Genomic DNA, 21,375 nt, shown 5'->3' with positions numbered 1-21,375 from the left:
TATTCACCATTCACCATTCAAGAACATTCATGATTCAGTGGAAGAGGTCAAAATATCAGCATTAACAGGATTTTTGGAAGAAGTTGATTCCAACCTTTAGAGATGACTTTGGGGAGTTCAAGACTTCAGTGGAGGAAATAACTGCAGATGTGGTGGAAATCGCAAGAAAACCAGAATTAGATGTGGAGCCTGGAGATGGGACTGGATTGCTGCAATCCCAGGATAAAACTTTACTGGAAGGGGAATTGCTTCTTATGGATGAGCAAAAACAGTGGTTTTTTTGAGATGGGACCTACTCCTGAGGACAATGCTCTGAAGATTGTTGAAATGACAGCAAAGACTTTGGAATATTACATTAACTTAGTTGACAGAGCAATGGCAGGATTTGAGAAGATTGACCCCAATTTCAAAAGAGGCTCTACTGTGGATAAAATGCCATCAAGCCACATCATGTGCAACAGAGAAAAATTGTTCATGGAAGGAAGAGTCAATCAATGCAGCAAACCTCATTGTCATCTCATTTTAAGAAATTTCCACAGCCACCCCATTCTTCAATTACCACCCTGATTAGTCAGCAGCCACCAACATTAAAGTAAGACCCAGTACCAAAAAAAAAAAAAAAAAAACCTTCCTGAAAGCTCAGATGATGGTTAGCATTTTTTAGCAACAAGATATTTTTAATAAGGTGTGAACATTTTTAGCATTATGCTATTGTACACTTAAGGCACCCACTCTGCCAGATCCTCCGCCCAACATCTCACAAGCTCTTCCTTAGCCCTCTGTGCTCCAGCCACAGGCCATTGCCTGCCCAGTTCCTCCTCGAATGTTCTTACCCCCACTGGCCCGCTCCCCTGCCTCCTTTCCTTCGCCATCACTTCCTGACCCCAGGAGAAGGTCACATCTCCCAAGGATAGGCTCAGACGTTCCTACCCTTCATAGTCTTTCTTTTGGATATAACATTGCATTTAGTTATGTAAGGTGTTTTTTTGTTTGTTTGATTTTTCTCTGTCTATTCCCTTAGGGAAGGAACTGCATGTGTTTTTGCTCACTTTATATACTCAACCCCTACAATAATTCCTGACCTATAATTGCTACCAGTAAATATCCATTGAACAAATAAATCTTCCTGCAACATAGGTAGTCTAATAGTCTAACTGCTTTACAGGTGAAGAATCTTCCTAGCTCAGAAACCATATTTCAAGAGCAGTTGCTCCAAGGAGTCTAGCTAATAGGAGTCTGCTTAACTCTGACATGTGAGCTTTATCAACACATTTTGACCCTGGACACTTTCGTTATATTTAACAAAACTCCATTTGGGAAAGAAGCGTAACAAGGTCTGAAGACAGTACTTTCCCAAGTGATAGCCTGGGGTGGGGGAGACGGGGAGGGCCTCATCTCCCCTGGCTGGTCCTGGTCCTCTCCCTCCCTCCCCAGGGAGACTGAGCACAACCCCACTTCACTGAGCGCAACTCCCTGTTGTAACCTCTGATGCCCATGTCAGCCCCATCAACCTACCTCCGGGGGCTTTGCAGACGTTGCAGAGAAGCTTGCACTTAAATGTGAGCAAGAGAAGCTTGCACTTGAATGAGAGGCTAATTGAAGTGCATTTTTCAATATACACTGAGTGGCCAGGTTATTATGATCTCTGAATGCATAATAATCTGGCCACTCAGTGTATACGTGACCATCAGTAAGAGCTGGAAGTTGAACAGCCTTCCCAGGGTGGAGATGGAAGAGCTGGCTGACATTGTTTAAAGGCAGTGGTGGGAACGAATAACCCAGCTGGTCCAGTAAGCTGATCACATAGGCAAAAGCCATAGCATGGTGCCAGAGTGCCAGCGTGTCCTCAGTGCCTATGATACAGGTGTGTTTCCCTTCCCATGGATGAATTTAAATCCCAGGTGCTGGCCATTCTTTGTACAATTGGCACAGATTTCAAGGACAGCTTTCCAGGATAGTTTTGGGGCTTTGCCCAAATGTTGCTCAACCCAATTACAAACGGGCCGGTCTCTGTGACACAGCCTACCTTTTATGTCTCCTGCTCCGCTGCGCGGGGTCAGCAATCGCTTTCTGACAGGAGGCCCGGCGGGTGCTCTCTGAGCTGTCATAATCACCTCCCGCCGAAAGCACACCGTGCTCCTCCCTGCCAGCTCGGAAGTGCGGGCGATCTCCCGGGAAGATCTTAAATAGATTTGCAAATCAGATTGGCATCTTTGCTTTGGCATGAAGTTGATCTTGGCATTAACCAAAACCTCCTCCTTCTAATGTTCCAGAATAGTGGCCCGAGGCCAAACGGCCTTGCTAGTCTGCTGTGAGAACAAGATCTGCCTGGTTTCAACCCTCCTGGTCTGGCAGTTCTGCATTTCCGGAAACAAAGTTCAGTTTGGGCCCACCCCTCGTATCTCCTGTGGGCCAGGGGCTTACGTAGCTCTATGTGTCCACTGTCCACGCGATGAGGCTGTGGAAGTAAAAAACGGCTTTCTCGAACGCAAGGCAATAAGATATTTGCATACTCCTCCGGAGCCCAGCCCTCCCCCAGCTCACCTCCACCTCACACATCTGACAGGTGTCCGCTGGGACAGCCTTCCGTCAGCCAAAGAGCCCAGCGCTCTTCACTGCTTCATCATGCTGCTCATTGTGCTACGATCGCCTCTGTCTTCCAATTTCCTGGTTCTGTTTTGAGCTTTCTAGTTTATGTTTAACCTAGAGATCTAATTCAACAGCTCTCTCTTATTTCTGGAATTTTTATTTGGTGCGTTTCAAAACCTGCCTTCTCCTACGCCCTTTCAAATCGCTCCAGCCTCTGTGGCTCCTGCAATATGGATGTGATCACTCATTTTGTCTGTTTGCACATTGTTTTGTATGTTTTCACTCGGAGCTCATCTCCAACAGGAATTGTCCTGCTCAGACCCTGGGTTGTGGGACCTCTCCAGGGAGAGGTTTTTGATTGGTTGGTTGGTTTTCTTTTTAAGGAGATATTTTGAGTACGTATGTTTTTGCTGGGTCCCTACAGACCCCATGGGCACATTTTTAAGTTATTTCTGCCTTTCCAGATTTCCACACCACGTGGGTATGAATGCGAAGGGCAAGGCCGGGCCTGTACGGTCCTTCTAGCCGCTCCTTTGCTGCCCTGCCCATCGCATTCTGCCATCTTCCAGACCATGGCAGCTGGTCATGAGCAGGATGCTTGATCTCAGAACTTAGATATGGCATTTAAAGGACAATTGGGCCAACCCCTGAGCCGCCCAGCCTGCTCTCCCCTCTCGCGGAGGCTTCCCTGGCCCCTGACTCACCCTGGAGTGCCAGCCTACTCCCTTCTCCCAGCTCAGACCTCCTCTGACAACTCCTCCTCGTCTGTCCCTGGGTCTCTGGTCTCTGATCCACTCCCAGCTAAGCAGCCACCCCCCTCAGGAGCACTCCTGCGGGTTCAGAGAGCTGGGGGGTCTTTGGTCCAGAGGAGGTTCTGAGCACAGGAGAGGACGTTGGACATGCTTGGTGAGGCTGCATTCTCCATCGAGTCACAATCAATTGAGAATTAAAGTTCTTCTCTCCCCCAGGAAGGTCACTTTGCCTGCTCCCCTTCTTGCTCGGCTGAGCTATGCACTGACACATTTACTCCTGCCTCGGTCATTTTTCAGCTGCGGTTCGTCCCTGCAGTTCTAGCCGAGGGTTAGTACAGGTTTTCTTCTTGATCATAGATCCAGGCTTATGAAACCCTAATTAGGCATTTCCTTTAGCTGCCTTCATAGATTACTCGGTGCAAGAAGTCCGCAGGCATAAACCTAGGCTGAGCTAAAGGCCTGTTTGGACGCCCAATTAGAAGCTGGTGGGGAAGTTTCTAATCATTCTCACCTCCGAGTCTGCGCTCAGGCTGCTCGCCATTCCCAGAGGCCCTTCACTCTGACCTCGGATACTATCATTCTTGCCGTCTTTTGGGACCCACAGAAAATCCACACTGCTAGGATCTTATATTTTTAATGCCAATGTGGTAAGGGCACCATGCACCCCTCTGAGGGCAGAGGAGTCTAAGGCACATCCCTTTGCAGAAAAAAAAAATTGACAATATGTACCAAGAGCCTACAAAATACCTCCGGCCTTTGACCTGGTAATTCCACTTCCAGGAATCATTCCTGTGGATTGAACCAGAAATGCAGACAAATATATATATATGAAGAAATCTGTTTCAGTGTCATTTATAATTGTGGGTGCATGTGAATACCGGATAACTGGGAATATTTAAGTAGATTGTAGTATACCCATATTATACAGCCATGTACAATGAAGTTGGCGAAGGCAATTTTAATGCTGATGTTAAATAAAGCAGCAAACTTCCAAATGGTTTGTGCAGGGGATCCGAACAAGCCTTCCCAGCTACGGCCCACTTCCAGCAAGGTGGGACAGTGATTGCAGGCATATAGGGTGAGGCTGCTGGGAGTCATGGAGATGCTAATAAAATGGGAAATTCAAGAAAACTGAGGCTGGGTAAACAAGGTCACCATTTTACGCAACACAGCGCCCCGCGCCCCCTTCCCGGGACTGCGATTCACACTCCGGAAAAGCTGGGGCGGGTGCCTGCGGGGCTGCCGCTGCTGAGCTGTGGGATTATCTCACTTCTCCCCGGAGCTTGTTGTGCTATCCTAGAAGATGGTATAAGGTATAAAAGGAAGGGAGCCAGAGACATGTCCTCCTACCAGCTGGGCACATGGAGTGCTGTAGGGACAGCAGGCACATGGGTCCCACAGGGCAGTCATGCTCCAGAGGGTGGTCCCCTGAGAGGGTGGTGGTGGCAGCGGCCAGGATGGGGGCCACCCCCGGGGCTGCCTGGTTAATGCTCATGCTCTGCCTGCATCTCAAGGAGCACCGGGTGTGGTCAGGGCCCCTCTGCACTCTGAGGAAACCAGAGGTTTCCTGATGCTCAGAGGATATCCCATGGTGTCAGCCATATTCCAGGTTCTGGAATCTGCTGCCTGGCTGGTTGCAAACCTCAAGTCCAGGGTGCCCTGGGCCTCCTCGCATGGATGCTTCCTCTTCCTCGTTCCTCACTCTCCCATCGCCCCTAGACTCTGTCTCCAGGTCTTCCTTTGTGCCACATCTGCACGCCTGGAGCAGCCCCACCCAGTCACACAGCCCTGGCCTGTGGGCTCTGCACCCAGCCCAGCGTCTGGGCTCCTTCGAGGAGCAGGAGGCGAGGTAATTGCGTCAGGGCCTCTAGTGAGCGGTAACGGGTGCCGGGCTGCACAGCCCTTGGAGCGGAACAGGACCTTGGAGAATCTGCCAGGGCCCCTTCTGCTTATCTGCCATGGACCCCTAAAATATTCATCAGGCTTTATCGGCCTAATGGGCTTCAAAAGGAGCAATTTTCTGAGACATGAGATAGGACAATATAAAAAGAACATTAAGGAAAAATCCTTCCCGCAAAATGAAAGGGAAAAGATCATTTAGCATCCCTGCTGGTGTTATCTATTCATGAGAAGCAGCGAGTTTAATCCATGGCGGGGTGTGCGGGGGCTTTGATGCCCTCACCTTGGGGTCACCTTCATGCAGAACTCATCTGTCTCTGCCGCCACAGACGCCAGGGGCCATGGAGACAAGAGGGTGCAGATGAGAGACATTTCAGAGCTGGACTCTGTGGGGTGACGAAGGATGACAGGGACGGGGCGTGTGCGGGAGAGAAAGGCTATCGTGACTTCCAAGGTGCCCAGGGCACTAGAGGGAGGGGAGCATTGGTCTTCATTTTTCCTTCCTTTCATGCTTCCTATCTTCCTCCCCCAAAATACCCCGGTCTTGATTTAATGTTTTGGAGCATGCTGTGGGAGTTCAGTTCCTGGAAGTCAGGAACTGTGACTCCCTCCCAGCTCCCAATGTTCCTATCTATCGATTAGGGCTCAATTTTGGTTCCCAGCCCTAAGACCACAAGTCTTAGTGGTGAGGGGGACCAGGTCCAGGCCGGGAGGACTGGTTGGTGGTCCTTCTGAGCCTCCCCAGGTACTCCAACAGGGGACAAGGCGGAGTCCTCTAACGGAAGACTGTCTCTCTCAGAATTTACTTTGCTTGAGTAGAACAGAGCATGAGGTTACAGCAGTGCCCAGGCTGGCCTTCTTACAGAGACAAAGGACTGGAGGGTTCCTTTCTCCTGCGTCTCATCCCTCTTCTTCCCATGTTCATTACCTTTTCTCTTACTCATTTTTAACTCCTAATTCTTTCCTCTTTCTCTTCTTCTTCTTCTTCTTCTTCTTCTTCTTCTTCTTCTTCTTCTTCTTCTTCTTCTTCTTCTTCTTCTTCTTCTTCCTCTTCTTCTTCTTCTTCTTCTTCTTCTTCTCCTCCTCCTCCTCCTCCTCCTCCTCCTCCTCCTCCTCCTCCTCCTCCTCCTCCTCCTCCTCCTTCTTCTTCTTCTTCTTCTTCTTCTTCTTCTTCTTCCCTTTCTCATTCCCTTCTCCATCTTCATTTCTACTTTTGATCTAGCACCGTTGTTGGCAAACTGCGGCTCTCAAGCCACATGCGGCTCTTTGGTCCTTGAGTGTGGCTCTTTCACAAAATACCAAGGCCTGGGCTAGTCTATTTTGAGAAGTGGCATTAGAAGAAGTTTCAATTGAAAAAATTTGGCTCTCAAAAGAAATTTCAATCATTGTACTGTTGATATTTGACTGTGTTGGTTGACTAATGAGTTTGCTGACCACTGATCTAGCATATTTCTTTTTATAGTTTCAAACTTAGAAAAATAATTTCAATTTAATTTTTCTCTAGTAAGAAAAATTTGATACAAAGCAAATTTAAGATAACACACACCTCCACCTGTCCACCAAGAGCTTGCCAGCCTATGTAGCTAGTAATTATGTGACCTGCCCACACCCAGATGTTTGCCTGATGACTGGATTCTCAGGCATTCCTCTACCCCATGGTTTGCCCCATCCTGCTTGATGTGAGCTTGTATAACCTCAGTGTGTATCAATCACTATGTTCATCAAGTTCTTTGCAATAAAAACTGTTGACCCAAAAATGCCTTCTCCACTTTTGATAATTCAAATAAAAGCCTGGTTGCTATTTCATCGCATATTCAATTTTAAGTGTTGCTTCTCTTTCTTTTCATTAGATTTGTGACAAAGAGTGGCATTACTACGTCATCAACGTGGAGTTCCCCGTGGTGACCTTGTACATGGATGGAGCGACGTATGAACCGTACCTGGTGACCAACGATTGGCCCATTCATCCATCTCACATAGCCATGCAGCTTACGGTCGGCGCATGTTGGCAAGGTAATCCTGACTCAAGTCCTTCTCCCTGGCCCGTCTGTGTGCAGCCCAGGAAGGGCACTGATAGAGACAAGGGAAAAGCAAATGGTGTTGGAATAGGCCAAGAAAATGTCTATCACTTACTAATAAAATAGGACTTATAAAAATATGGATCCATCTAGACACTGAGCTTGTGTAATAACAAAATACTTAGCTTGAAACCAGATTTTAACCCTTTGCACTCCGCTGCCCCCTCTCAGGGGACATCGGAATTCTAGCATATCACTCGGATGTCCTCTCTCAGGGGACATTGTAGTTTATTAGTGATTACGGGGAATTGAGTTATTTCAACGCACGTTTCCGCCGCAAAGTAGCGTCAAGTAGCTGGTAGCCAATGTCCAGAATGGTTCAGAGTGCAAAGGGTTAATTTTAGATCATCATGAGCAGTTCCATGGTTGCCTCTGAGTTGCTAATGCCTTTTCTTGTTCTGGAACCTTAGCCAGTGTCAGACTGGGGCTATGGATAGGAATAGGTTGGATACAGAACCCTGTATCACAATGGCCAGTTGGCTCCCTAAAGTACCACACTGGCCACACAAGTTGCCCAAACCCCCAGCCCTTTGTTCTTGGGAATCACAAACACGCAGGGCTGTGGGCAATGAATTTCCCTAGGCATGAGGCCATGGGAGGTCACTCTCAAGTTTAAAGCTCTCTGCTCCCTTCTCACTTCCTTTCCTCCAACACACAAACCCAGGCTAGTCTTCTATTTGGAACCAGGAAAAGCAGCTTTCCAAAGAACAGGTGTGTAACCCTTCTTTCTCTCTCTCGGATCCATTGGACTCTGTTTTTCTCCCTTAAGGGCTGTGATGCTTTGAAGTACCAATGAGAGAGCAGAGGGGAAGGAAAGCACTCCCCAAATAAGCAGATTAGTCCTTTGAGATGAGTCACCTCATGGTGACGGATTTTGTGAAAATTACTAAGGTTTGGTGAGTGACCATTCACCATGGAGGCCTGGAGGGAGAGGTGGGCTGTGATATAAGAATACGCCTTCAGAAGACCAGCCAACCAAAGGGTGACCTAGAGGAGACGAGGCCCCTCTGGGACAAAGAGTGAGTTCTGGAGAAATCCATGCAAGAAACAATGGAATCAGTGCAGAGAGTGCAGCTCTGGGAGCAGGAACACAAAACCTGGGAAGGGAAGAAAATGTGTTTCTGAGCTGAGGTCACCTACTTGATGTCTGACATATGTCACATAAGAGTAAAAAAGCTCCTTAAACATTTCAATAGAACTTGATGGGCGCTTCCTCAGTATGTCAGAATTCCCTAAGATATCAGGAAAGAGACACTGTCATCTGGCAAGTGTCCATGAAACTAATTAGTATAGCAAGGCACTGGCTCCGAGGTTGCACAGGAATCATTAGTCACTGAGCACAGCTGCAATAGAGCGATGGCCCCCTGGTGTGGCTCGGTGTCCTGCCCAGCACCACAGCCAGCCTGGGGATATTTTGGAGTGTAGCCTGCATACTTCCCGTACTATACGAAGGTCCTACTCAAGTCCTGACCGTGAACCTTACCATGACTTTCCTGAGAGGTCCTCAGAGACCACATCTGGATTCCTGTCACCCAACCTGCACTGGAAACCTGCCCCCAATTCTACAAGGCCAGTTATAACCACTGCTGTATAGTATCACGCTCGCTGAGTAGGAAAACAATCCCGCCAAAATAAAAAAGTGATTTAATAAAAAATCAATATGATCTTTTTTACTCAAAAATAGGCTAAGTTGTACTGCAGTGACAAGCCAGCCCCAATTTTCAGTTGTTTCAAATAATTTTTGCTTCACGTTCATTGCAAATCAATGGAGGCTCTTCATTGCTTTTACTTCATCTGCATCCCAAGCAGACAGAGCAGGCACACAGCTGGATACTGAGGGAGAAGAAAAAGAAAGCGCAATGAATGGTGTGCAAGCTCTTCAAGTTTTCACCTATAAGTGACTCCAATCACTTTTACTCACGTGTTTTTGGCCAAAACAAGTCATATGGCCATACCTAAGGACAGGGAAGTGAAATCTATAATGTGGCTGGAAGAAAACCCGAAAATATTTTATGAACAGCATTACTGAGCACCACAGACTGTCCATCTTGTCAACAGGTATTTGTTTGATTGTCCTTCCCACATTAAAAAAAATACCTACCACCCTTCCCCAAATGAGATAACCCACAGTCCCGCCTGTTCCTGGCTCCCAGTTCAGTGTCCAGGCTCTCTGAGTGATTTCTGGAGATCTCTTCATCAGGATGAGATACATGGGAGGTTCCTTACCTAGCACAGATGTGGCTTCATTTGATCTAGATATGCACTGATAGAAAGAATTACTTTTCACAACCATTACCTTCTACACACACACACACACACACACACACACACACACACACTTTGCAACAGTGAAATGAGACAGAATGATTAAAAAACAATTCCACTAACAAAGAAAAAGAATTTGAGAAATATAGCAGTCTTTAGTCCATAGCAATTCTGAAATCCCTCTGGGCTAATGCTCTACAGGCCTCTGCCCTACTCGGGTGGGGAGGGTTGTCTGTGGCCCTAGTGTTTCCTTCTCTAGTATCCTAGGCCACATCTAATGATAGAATTATCATTTCAGAAATAGCTCCTATTATATCTGACTACAATTTATTTGAAAGTTATTCCATAAAAAAAATGTTTTCAAGCATTAAAACAAAGTATATGTTTCTTTTACAAGAATGTGAGGGAAGGAATGACTACTAGGGTAGTCACTGGGTATTTCTGTCCTCTTCCCAGATCGATATCAGGACCACTCTTTGCTGGAGTTAGGTGTGGTCATGTGACTTGCTTTGGCCAATTAACTGTGAGTGGAAGTCCTTAATGTCATTTCTTGGCAGATACTTTAAGAGCCAGTGCTGCAAGGAGACTCTTCGCATACATGGGGGTCTATAGCCACGTCAGAAAGTGTTGTTAGTCACGACTATAGATAAACTGAGGCTCTGACAGGTCACCCCAAGTCACTCCATGAAGTTAGCCTGACCCCATGTCTTCAAAGCATGTCCTCCTCTCACTGTGGCTCACTGCCCCTGTTGCTACTTGATCATGAAGTTGATGTAATTACGTGTTTAGGAAAATGCAGGAGCTGGTGTACATTGACACCAACGCTATACACCCTTTACCTTCTGACACATCTGACAACCCTGGAACCAAAAAGCCACAGGAACTCTGCATACCCTCTGCGAATCCCCTGCTGTACACTCCCTTCAGTGGCCCTCTGCTAACAAAAAGGAGTTCAGGCTTTGGAAATTGAAAATTTTGAGCTTGAGTCACATCCAAATCCCAGCCCTGCCACTTATCAGCTGTGTGGACCCAGCAAATATCCTAACTTCCCTGAGCTCTTATCTTCTTGTGCCTAAAACTTGGATGATACCTAATTCACAGTTGTTCTCAGTTAGGTTTGGGGCATATGCAGTGTGCTTGGCATGTTTGAGTCCAATGAAAGTGAAAATTTGAAAGCATCTGTGGTCCCCTCAAACCTCCTCTCTGCTTCTTGCACTTAAACTCAGATGGCAGACACTTTGCAAGATCTTGGTACTCTATGACTTCTGTGATTCCAGCCTCCCCGGGACTTCTTGCATGCACTGACTTTTATCTACTTCCCCAGGACAAACCCACACACACAGACCTGTCCTCTCAGGTCCATCTGTAGATCAGAAAGAAGGTCACTGAGGCTCAAGGTCAGAAAACAAGTATTAGAAGATAGGACTTGTGGTGTAGGCAAAAATCTGATCATGCAAATTTTGGGCCTTGGGGAAGATTTGCGTATCTTCTCTGAGAGGAATGGCAGTCTGTTGATACATTTTGAGCATCAGAGAAAATCCTTTGACTCTAAATTGGGCTTTGTAGGATGAATAGGAGTTCACTGGAGAGCTGAGGAAGGCAATAGCCTGTGACATGGCAGGGAAACGTGATGCAGTCATGCTCAGGGTGCCTCATCACTAGAATGCACATGTACCAGAAGGCGCGGAGAAGAGGCTGGGGAAAAAAGAGTTGAAGCCAGACCATAGGATGTCACGCTGCCTTGTTAAGGGAGTGAGGATTCGCATGAATGCTCACACCCTCCTTGGAGCCACATGTGGTCTTGGAAGGACACAGCAAACGCTCTCTCAGTAGGACATGGTGCGGTGAAGTTAATGGCCTACCCTGTAGCCCTCACCTCAGCATGTTTCCAAGCCTGCCAGAGCCCACTTAGCTACACACCATACACCCTCCGTGTGGCCCTCCAATTGGGGCTGCAATTGAGGGGGAGTTTTTCGGGTGCAATTGAGGTTGGCAAGGGAACCGGCTCCGTTTGTGAAATGTCCAATTGGGGCTTCACAATGGGGCTGGGAATTACTGTGTAGCAGCTGCTCGCTGGGGGCTCCAGGGAACTGGCTCTCGTGCCGTTGCCGGGCAGTGCTCTGCAGCCCCAATTAGCCTACTGTGTTCTTTTGCTGAATTTAAAGCCGAAGTCATCAGTGGCCCTTCATTCTCATTGGTATTTTTCTAGTAATTAAAAGATTTGGAAGTTCATTTACACGTAAGAAATGTCACTGGCACCGCCTAGAGCACATAGCATGCCTTAATTGTAGAAAAACGGTGGTCAGGATGAGCCACATGTCACAAAGGAGTCCTTCTTTCTCCGTGTGGCCAGAGCACACCACCGCCCCATCCCTTCTGGGCTTGGGTTCATGGGTTCTCAGGACAGAATCAGACCTTCCCTCGTGGCCACACTTGATCTGCACAGACTCAGAAACTGCTGCCTTTAAACAAATAACCAGGTTCCTTGTCTCTTTTTGGGTCAGGCTATGGGAGAAGATCATTTAAAATATGAATTAATTTGTCCTTTTCCTTCTATTTCCCACTCATCCATTTCTAACAAATATTCAAGTTTTACTCGTGAATAATAAGAATTGTACACTCACATCTGCTTCATCCCTGGACCCATTAACTGGGCCCAATCACCCAGGTCCTCTAACCCAGCTGCCATGGGAGTGACCCAGAAGGCTGCAGATTGTGCCAGACTGGGGCCTTAGGGAGCCCCTGGGGTTTTGGGGAGATGCCCCCACAGACAATATTTGAGGGCCCCTCTCTCCACACCCCAGCCAGAGCAGCTGTTTTATCTATTGTAGCAGCATCTGGGCCAGAAGACTTTTGACAAAATGATGAAACATAGCACCCCCTCAAGAAGCCACTGCCCAGCTCCCTGCATCCCTAGAATCTGTGCCTGGTCCTCCTCTATTCTTGGTAGATCTCATCACAGATGTCCCTACTGGCCACCTCATCCCCCTCCATTGAGGTCTCTCCTCCAGCATTCCGAGCCTTGGAATTCCTAGGGTGTCTAGCTTTGCCCACTCTTGACCATGATAATCCCCCTGGCTTCAGATAAGGAATGCTTTCTACCCTAGTTCCTGTTCTTACTGAGTCCCACCCCTACTTAACGAGTAAAGCAGCAGGAGGTAGAAAGGGTTCTATGAATTGGAACCTGGTAGGGACACACACGGAACCCCCATTGAGGCATTTGGGAGGAGCCAAGGCAAAGAATTGGAATGGTCAAAAGGAATCTAAAGAGGACCACACCAAGACACATCATAATTAAAATGCCAAGAGCAAAAGACAAAGAGAGAATCTTACAGGCAGCAAGAGAAAAACAGTTAGTTACCTATAAGGGAGCACCCATATGATTATCAGCTGATTTCTCAACAGAAACTATGCAGGCCAGACGGGAATGGCAAGAAATATTCAAAGTGATGAATAGCAAGAACCTACAACCAAGATTACTCTACCCAGCAAAGTTATCATTCAGAATTGAAGGGCAGATAAAGAGCTTCACAGATAAGAAAAGGCTAAAGGAGTTCATCACCACCAAACCAGTATTACATGAAATGCTGAAAGGTATTCTTTAAGAAGAGGAAGAAGAAGAAAAAAGTAAAGATAAAAATTATGATCAACAAATACATATATATATCAACAAGTGAATCTAAAAATCAAGTAAATTAAAAATCTGAGGAACAGAATAAACTGGTGAATATAATGGAATCAGGAGCATAGAAAGGGAGTGGATTGATAATTATCGGGGGGAAAGGGCTGTGGGGATGCAGGAAGAAACTGGACTAAAATCATACACCTATGGATGAGGACAATGTGGGGAGGGGAGGTAAGGGCAGAGGGTGGGGTGGGAACCGGGTGGAAGGGAGCTATGGGTGGAAGGGAGCTAAGAAACAGTTGTAATAATCTGAGCAATAAAGATTTATTAAAATTTTTTAAAAAGTAAAGAAACAAAGGGGGCTGAAAGGCAGAAATAGCCCTGAGGCTTGCAGTCATGGTAGCGTGTGATCCTGAGCCCAGGGGGGAAGAATGGGAGCCGCAGGTGGTCCTGAGGGCTGGTGTGCATTCCCAGGTCCCTTTCCGCCAGACGCTAAAATGAGTGCAGACACGTGAAGTACATGCCTTTATTTAATCAGCTCAGTCCTAATGTAGAACAAATTACCTTAATAAAGTCTGTGTTGAAATTATTCCACCTCCCCAGGGCCTGAGCTCTGCAAGAAGGAGGCACGTGCCAGCGCAGTCTGCCTGGCGTTCAGGTGGCGTTTCCCACGGGCGGCTTCACGCGGCTCTGCTGCCACGGGGAGGCCGGGGTCAGGCTTGAGAGAGGCCGTGCATGTTTGCTTATTAAAAGCTCTCCAAAGCCCACCCATGAGGCAATCGGTTTGACATTACTGAAGCTAAATGGCCTTTGTGGTATCTCACTGCGGAGCTGCCCTTTGTGGAGTGGTGGCCCGGGATCACTCTTTGGAAAACATCCCACCGGCGTTAGTCAGGGCTCTGTCCCATACAAGGCCATGTGTTTGCAGAAGGCACGGTCCGTCTGTGTCCTGGATTCTCCTCTCTCCACCTTCCCCACCCTTCTCCGGGGCCCAGAGGAGGTTAACAGTTAATGTTTGTTTCATGACAGCCTGTGTTCCAGGCTGTTTTGACACAATTGTGTGGCTCATGGTCCAACACACTGATTAACAGGGTGTCTCTCAGCATTGTCTGTATTTAAAAATCAAGGAAAGATTGGTCTAGTAGGGCCTGGAGTTGATTTGACATGAGCATGCGTTGGTTAAAAGGGAACACACATTAAATCAGCTTTAAAATTCAGTGATTCATGCCTGGAACCACAGCATAATTGGGTTATAATTCTAACTGTATCTTATTTTGAAGATTATATTCATTAGAATATTTGGCGAGGGCCTTCGAGTAAAAGCAGTATCATTTTCGCTTCTCTGAATGATGCACCCGAGGGGAGGGAAAGAAGAGAGAATGGCCACTAAAAAGAGAGACAGAGAGACTCGCATGGTGTCACCTGCCTGGGAGTTCCTTGGTTCTTCCTGCCTCTGAACCAGCTGCCCCCTTTGAGCTCCTGCTCCGTGCTGCCTCTTTGCACCTTTTCCTTTAACCCCCAAGCGGCGTGGGTATGATTACAATTCCCGTTTTGCTGATGGGAAAACTGAGACCACAAAGAGTCTGCATTGACATCCAGATCTGTGCCCTCACAGCCCCCACCCTTCCTTATGCTGCCACCCCACCTCTGGGTCATGTGAAGCCAGATGGTGTTCCACAGCTAAGGAAGGAAGGCAGAGGGTTCTGGAATCTGGGGTCAAATCACTGGCCCCAGCTTTCTGGACATTTTCCCCACCGACCATAGGAAGTCAAGCTGAGGGCCAAAGGTAGGCCCAGGCCTGTCGGGCCCCATGGTGGAGTGTAAGAAGGGGAGTTTGGCATCTGAAGAGGAGGATTCCGAATCCTGGCTGCTGCTCCTGCGGTTTTACCTGCTCTGGGTCTTTGAAAAAGGCGTCTTGCCACCGTGCTCCTTGGTTCTTCATCTGGAGAACGAAGGAGATTTACTGGTGACGTACGAGGGCCCCTCCGTTCATTTCTGCATGAACGTAGGTCCCTAGGGAGCTGACTTTTAAGGTCATTCCTGAGCTCTAGGTTTATGCACTTAGAACACGCTATATACATGTTTGCCGGAAAGGTTAGAGAGAGGGAGACGTAAACACGGAACGGTGGGGAAGGCTGCTGAGAATGTGTCTTGGCCCGCCAGGATAGGAGACCATCGGTCTCCACACGCCGCCTGTGCCCTACAACTGCCCCTTCCCCCGGGGTCACGTGGACAGTGTTTAAGCTGCAGCCTATAGGGGTCTATTACACACTCCACTTGGCCTCAGCGTTTCTGTGGATGTCTCTATCATGGAAATGAGGAAACGAGAGAGAGCGAGATTTCAGAGGGTCTCCCCATTTGCATGGCTCACCATTGATACCCAGCCAGCCATGAAATTGTGTTCCCGGAGAGGCAAACCCACCCAGCCACCACGCACAGAGCAGCATCCGACCGGAGCGAGAGGGAGCGCGGCCCCCGGCCCTCCTGGGGTCTATGACTAACTGGCTGTCGGAGTGACAGCAGGAGAGAAAAGGCCAGCAGCCCAGCACACACTCCGCAAAGGGAGGAGAGACCTAGGATGCTCGTACACATTGATCTGTTACTCACATATAACGGAAAGGGGACAGTCAGGATTCCAAAACTCTTTAGAGAGTGGGTGGGCCCCACCTCTCGCTGGAAAGAAACTCAAGGGGGACTCATTCCCAGTGCAAACTCTGGCTCCATCCAGAGAACACTGGCTGTCGGTTTTCCAGACAAGCATGTTTCCCAGCAGACCTGCACAGTCCTTGGGAGTTGCTGCTGAACGCATTCCTTGTCCACAGGGCCCAGTAGAATCAGCCATTCTCTCCCGGCAGGTGTCAGCCCCAGGCTGTCCCCATCTTAGGAAGCAGCCCGATTATGACACCTCCTCCAAGAAATCCTACCCGGCCACATCCCGTTGTGTGGCGGGCAGGTCAAGGCTTGGGAGCACGCAAGGCCTGAATTTGAACCTGGGCTTCACTAGTTTCTGGCTGTGTGGCTTTGGACAAGTAGCCTGGCTTTGAAAGCATCGCCTGTCAAAGGAGTTATCAGTGCAACGGGGAAGAATCTGGATTCACAAAGGAAAGAATTAGTTGTTTTTTTCACATCCACCATTGCAAGTTCCTGTTCCATCCCAGTAGGGAGACTTCACCTTCGCAGATGAGGGTCCTGCCGTTCCCTTAGGGTGCTAGCTGGTTTCAGGGGGATTTGTATGACGCTCGGGTGTTGAGGGGACTTCCAAGGAAGGGGTGCTCACCTCTCCTGTCCTAGGGCCCTGACGGAGCTTCAGGACTGGCCGCTTTCTCGGGGTCTCCTGGCCTTACTCAGAGGCATAGAAGTATCTGCAACTGCTCCTCACGCTCTCTGTGTAAGACCATCTGTTCATCCATCCAGGTGCCCAGACCAGCATCCCCTTCCAACATCACACACCCCTGCTGGCACTTAGCCCCGGTGACAGCCTCAGGTGCCCTCCCCCTGCATCTCTGTTGTCTAATCTCCCACACACACCCCTGCCTGGGGAATCAGTCCCTTGTCTGGGGGAATCCAAAGTTTCTTCCTCTATGTTTTCCCAAATATTGATCCAGACCCAGATCCTCCCCACCCTCTTAAGAGTTCTGGCTTCTGGAAACAAAAGTGGGGAAGAGCCTCAGCTTTAAGCCCTGCCTGCTCTCCTCCCTGTCACAGTCCTCCCCGTGGCAGCGAGCAGAAGCCAGAGAGGGAGGGAACGGGGAGGAGTTAAAGGAATAGAGGCTAAGATCTCAGACATACTCTCTTACCACTTAAGGATTAAATAAAATAGCATATGAAGGAACTCACCATGTTTTAGGACCTCATCAATGATGGCTATTATGTTTCCCCCCTGTGGTCTGTTGGCCACATTATCTACATCTCTTTTTTTTGAAAATTAATCATGCTCAGCCTTGGGCCATCTATTGTATTGGCGATTTGCTCTTTTATATTCTCCCAGTTTCTACACTTTATTCTCCCAACTCAATGTAAGCTCCTGGAGAACATGGTCTTACAATTCACCGAATCCAACGGAAGGGTAGGCATACAGCAAACGCTTTTAAATGTGTGCAGATCTAGCTTCAGGGGTTTAACATCATGTTCCCAAAGATTTGGTGAAGGTCCTTTGTGTTAGAAAATCAGGTTGGGTTGTTTTGTTTTTGTTTTGTTTTTTTCTTAAGATAATTCATGAGCATGCTTCTATCTAAATATTAACAGAGGAGCCATGTGATATCTGCAGACACTCTGGGCTAGATAGTAAAAAGAAAGAGATTTTCCGTGTATCCATTATATTTTAAAGTCCTGCATCACAACAACCCCTGAGTGCAAATATATTTCAAATTTTATGCTGGCCTCCTATTGCAAAATGCTAATTGAATTGATTTCCTGGAGCTGCATCGCTGATAGAGTACATCACAGATCTGGGATTTCTGAGTCAAAAATAGAGAACGTGGATGCTTTGCTGAGAGGAAAGAATGCGCAGGAAAATGTCTTCACATTCAAAAGAGTGGCAGAGTTTGGTCTGTAAGGAGGGAGCTGCTGAATGGGCTCTCTGAGCCTCATGGGGCCGGGCTGGCCAGTGCCGCCAGGAGGCCTCACTAATGGATATAGTCACACTGTGGGGCGCATACGTCACCACTTCCTACTTGCGGCCTTGGGTCACCTGTTTCTCCTCTCTAAGCCGGAATTTGCTTACCTGTAACTACAGAATAGCACCCACCTCCCAAGTGTCTGATGAGTCAATAATGGAATGTGCCAAAACCGGTTTGGCTCAATGGATAGAGCGTCGACTTGGAGACTGAAAGGTCCCGGGTTCGATTCCAGTCAAGGGCATGTAACTTGGTTGCGGGCATATCCCCAGTAGGAGGTGTGCAAGAGGCAGCTGATCGATGACTCTCTCTCATCAATGTTTCTTACTTTCTATCTCTCTCCCTTCCTCTCTGTACAAAATCAATAAAATATATTTTTTTAAAAATAATGGAATGTATGTTGAGGATGTCACAGATGTTAGAAACACAGTCCACACCCAGTTGGGAGCTGACCATCTGGATATCCTGGTAGATGCAGCTTTGCCGTTCATACCAGGCTCAAACCCTTCTTTTTACAGGTCAACGGAAGTGCCCTTGTTCTGAGGTCTTTGAGGGGCATATTATCCATGGGGGCTTTGAGGGCCTCAAACAGAAGGCCCCAAATTGGCTACCTCAAGCCATGGCCACCTCAGGTCATTCCTCAAAGCCAGATCTGTTGAGCGTCCCTTGTGGACTGAGCTCTGCAGTAGAGCCTTCTCCTTTCACTGCCGAAGTAAAGATGCTCTGATTGGACAGTGACAGAGAATGGGTCAGAATGGCTCCAACCATAGGGGTGGACGATGGACTTACTCAGGGGAAGTCCCTGCACACTGCCCAGCGCACAGCAGACTTTTAGCCAATGGTAGCTTCCTCCTCCCTCCTATTCTGTCTTCTCAGACTGTGAGTCTCTGAAAGTAACTATTTTAAGATTCCAGGCTTCCTAAACAGGTGCAGCTGGGAGTGTCATGTTGTCGGCGGCATATTGCATCCTCTTGTTGAGAACCAGGCCACCGAGCTCCCTCCTGGAAGGAAAGGATCGGGTGTAAGGTAAGGTGATCAGATGTCCCGCTTTTGACGGGACGGTCCCGATTTTCAGCAATTTGTCCCGCGTCCCGCAGCGTTTTTTTTTTTTAAATGCCGCGGGACAAATTGTTAAAAATCGGGACCTCTGGTCACCTTAGTGTAAGGGGCACAGTCTTTGTCCTTGGCTCCAGAGCCAGGCAGCGCCTTGAGGTTGTGTCTCCTCCCCCATCCCCCTCAGAAACAACAATGGCTGCCGCTTTCTCTTCCAGGAGGAGAAGTCACCAAACCCCGGTTCGCCCAGTTCTTCCACGGCAGCCTGGCCAGTCTCACCATCCGCCCTGGCAAGATGGAGAGTCAGAAGGTGATCTCCTGCCTGCAGGCCTGCAAGGAAGGGCTGGATATCAATTCCCTGGAAAGCCTCGGCCAAGGAATAAAGGTAAGGAAGGAGCCAGCGCCGCTCCCAGACAGATGTATGAGCGGGAGGCTGCCCAGGGCCGCTGCGCTCTTGGAAATGGAGTCCTCTCCTGCCCAGTGGCACAGAGACAGGAAGTTTTAATAATTTTAAAGGTTGCCTTCTCGCCAGGAAAAGGTGCTGCCCCTGGGGGCAGGTTGGTGACTGTGACTCCGAATGGACACCTCCTGAATGTCCTAGAGAAAGCCCTGTGGGCGGATAGCCAGGCACACGGTCAGTGTCTACCTGAGGGGGTCGGTATGTTTCCCCCATTCATTGGCTGGTGGGTTATTCCCCTAAAGGAGCCGAAGCAGTGTGCAGGAAAGGTATTTTTCAAAATACAAAGCTTGGACCATGCATGGTGCACATGAGAAAGGAAGGGCAGAGCCGGTGGGCTAGAATTAGAAAGCAGATGTGGCGGCGGCTGGGTTTTTCATTGTTGAATTGAAGCATAGATTGAGCCCCGAGCAATCTCTGGCCACCGAAGGGAATGCAAACGGACTCTGGGTTTTGATCATGTATGCAAAACACAAACATTTGAGTAATCCAAGAGAATCAAAGCTGCATTCTGAGCAAAGCTCCTTCTGAAGGGGGGGGAGGAGTTGGAGGGGATGGGAGGGGAAGGGAGAGGAGGGCAGGATGTGGCCGACGCTGCCTCAGCAAGCATCTGCGTGACAGGCAGGCCTGGTTCTGGCCTCACCTGGGTGGCAGGAGCCCCCGCCTGCATGAAGGCTCTGGGGACCTGAGCAAAGAGCAGGATAACATCCCGGTAGCCCTCACTCCCTCACCAGGGCCCCCAGCCCCTGTGGAGCCCCGCTGCCCTCCAGCCCTGGGCCTGCTTCTCCGGCTGGGAGCAGCCCAGCAGCGGAGAGCCCTCTCACGGGAGCCGCGTGGGGCTTGTGCAGCTCTGATGGTGGCTCTGGAAGGGCTAGTGAGCTGAGCACATGGTGCTTTTGTCTGAGTCGAGGTCGAGTCAGCGAACATCCCACGGACGCCCGTGTATTCGGTCTCGGCTGGGTAAAGGGGCACAGAAAGGAATGTCCCCAGCTTTTTGTCTGCAGGAAACCCAGTCCTCCTCCTGAGCTCCAGAACCTGGGGAGTGGCAGTCAGGGGAGGCTCCTTGGAGGAGGCAGCGACTATGCGATGGAAAGCAGAGCAGGGCTTCTTCAGGAAGATGGCTATTCCACAGGGAGTCATTATATTTCACCTACTCATTGGTTGGTTGGTTGTTTACTCCACTACAGGGACTGAAGCAGCATGCAGGGAGATATTTTTCAAAAGAAAAAGTTCTGGGATGGGTAGGAACCAACCAGGAAAAAGATAGGGGGTAGAGGAATGGGAGAGGGCAGGGTGGTCACTCTAGCCAGAGCTGAGAACCTGTGGGAGCAGAGGGCTGAGGAAGCCGCAGTGCACCCTGGGGCTCTGGGGCCAATGTTTAAGGGACCAAATTGCAGGACTGAGGTAGACAGTGTGACCAGAGAGGTAGACAGAGGCCCCCAGAGGCCACGTCAGGGAGCCTCGTTCACTGTGTTTAGGTGTTTACTTTTTCTCTGTCAGCCACAGGCAGCCATGGAGCACTCCAGGCAAGGGAGCGTGGTCTGGGCCCTTGTGGGGGTTACGATGCTCACCTGGAGCCTGAGTCAGAGCGGGGAGATGGTAGAACATACACAGGGTGAGGCAAGAATAGCTTTCCGGAACCTTTTTTAACATGCATTAAACACTCACACACATACACTCACACACACAGGCTTCAATAGCTAATCACCACCATGAAAGGGAGCTCAGAAGACTAACTCCTAGCGGAAAGGTCGTGTTTTATGGCAGCGGGTCCAGGAAAGCCCCTCACAGCCCATGTCACACACACACACAAACCCTCCCATGCAGAGCCTGGGGTTTGATCCTGGACCTGCCTTTTGTGGTCTGTGCTATTTCCTCGGTGTGTTGTCAGACCAGCGAAGCAGAAATCCCTCTGCCAACCCTCCCCTCTCTGTCACATTCTGGGTTTGCTCCTGGCCCCTGAGGGGGTCTCCTCTTTGCCAGGTCATCCCGTGGGGGAGGCTGGTCTGATTTTTCAGGGTTCCATCTGCTCACGGCCAGT

The 21,375-nt window shown here is 48.9% G+C and overlaps 1 protein-coding gene across 1 annotated transcript in view; it reads left to right on the top strand.

Moving 5' to 3' along the window:
- Window positions 1-21,375, top strand: part of CLSTN2 (calsyntenin 2) — a 908,802-nt gene that overhangs the window by 471,666 nt on the left and 415,761 nt on the right. The window contains exons 9-10 of the mRNA XM_084901767.1: window positions 7,091-7,253; window positions 19,096-19,262. Coding sequence (XP_084757893.1) covers window positions 7,091-7,253; window positions 19,096-19,262 — 330 coding nt within the window. The remainder of the gene's footprint in view (window positions 1-7,090; window positions 7,254-19,095; window positions 19,263-21,375) is intronic.

Source organism: Pipistrellus hanaki, assembly GCF_964339955.1.
Source record: "Pipistrellus hanaki genome assembly, chromosome: 13".
NCBI classification, from domain to species: Eukaryota; Metazoa; Chordata; class Mammalia; order Chiroptera; family Vespertilionidae; genus Pipistrellus; species Pipistrellus hanaki.
Note: the sequence above shows the minus strand (reverse complement) of the source record. Positions and strands in the feature narration are given on the sequence as shown.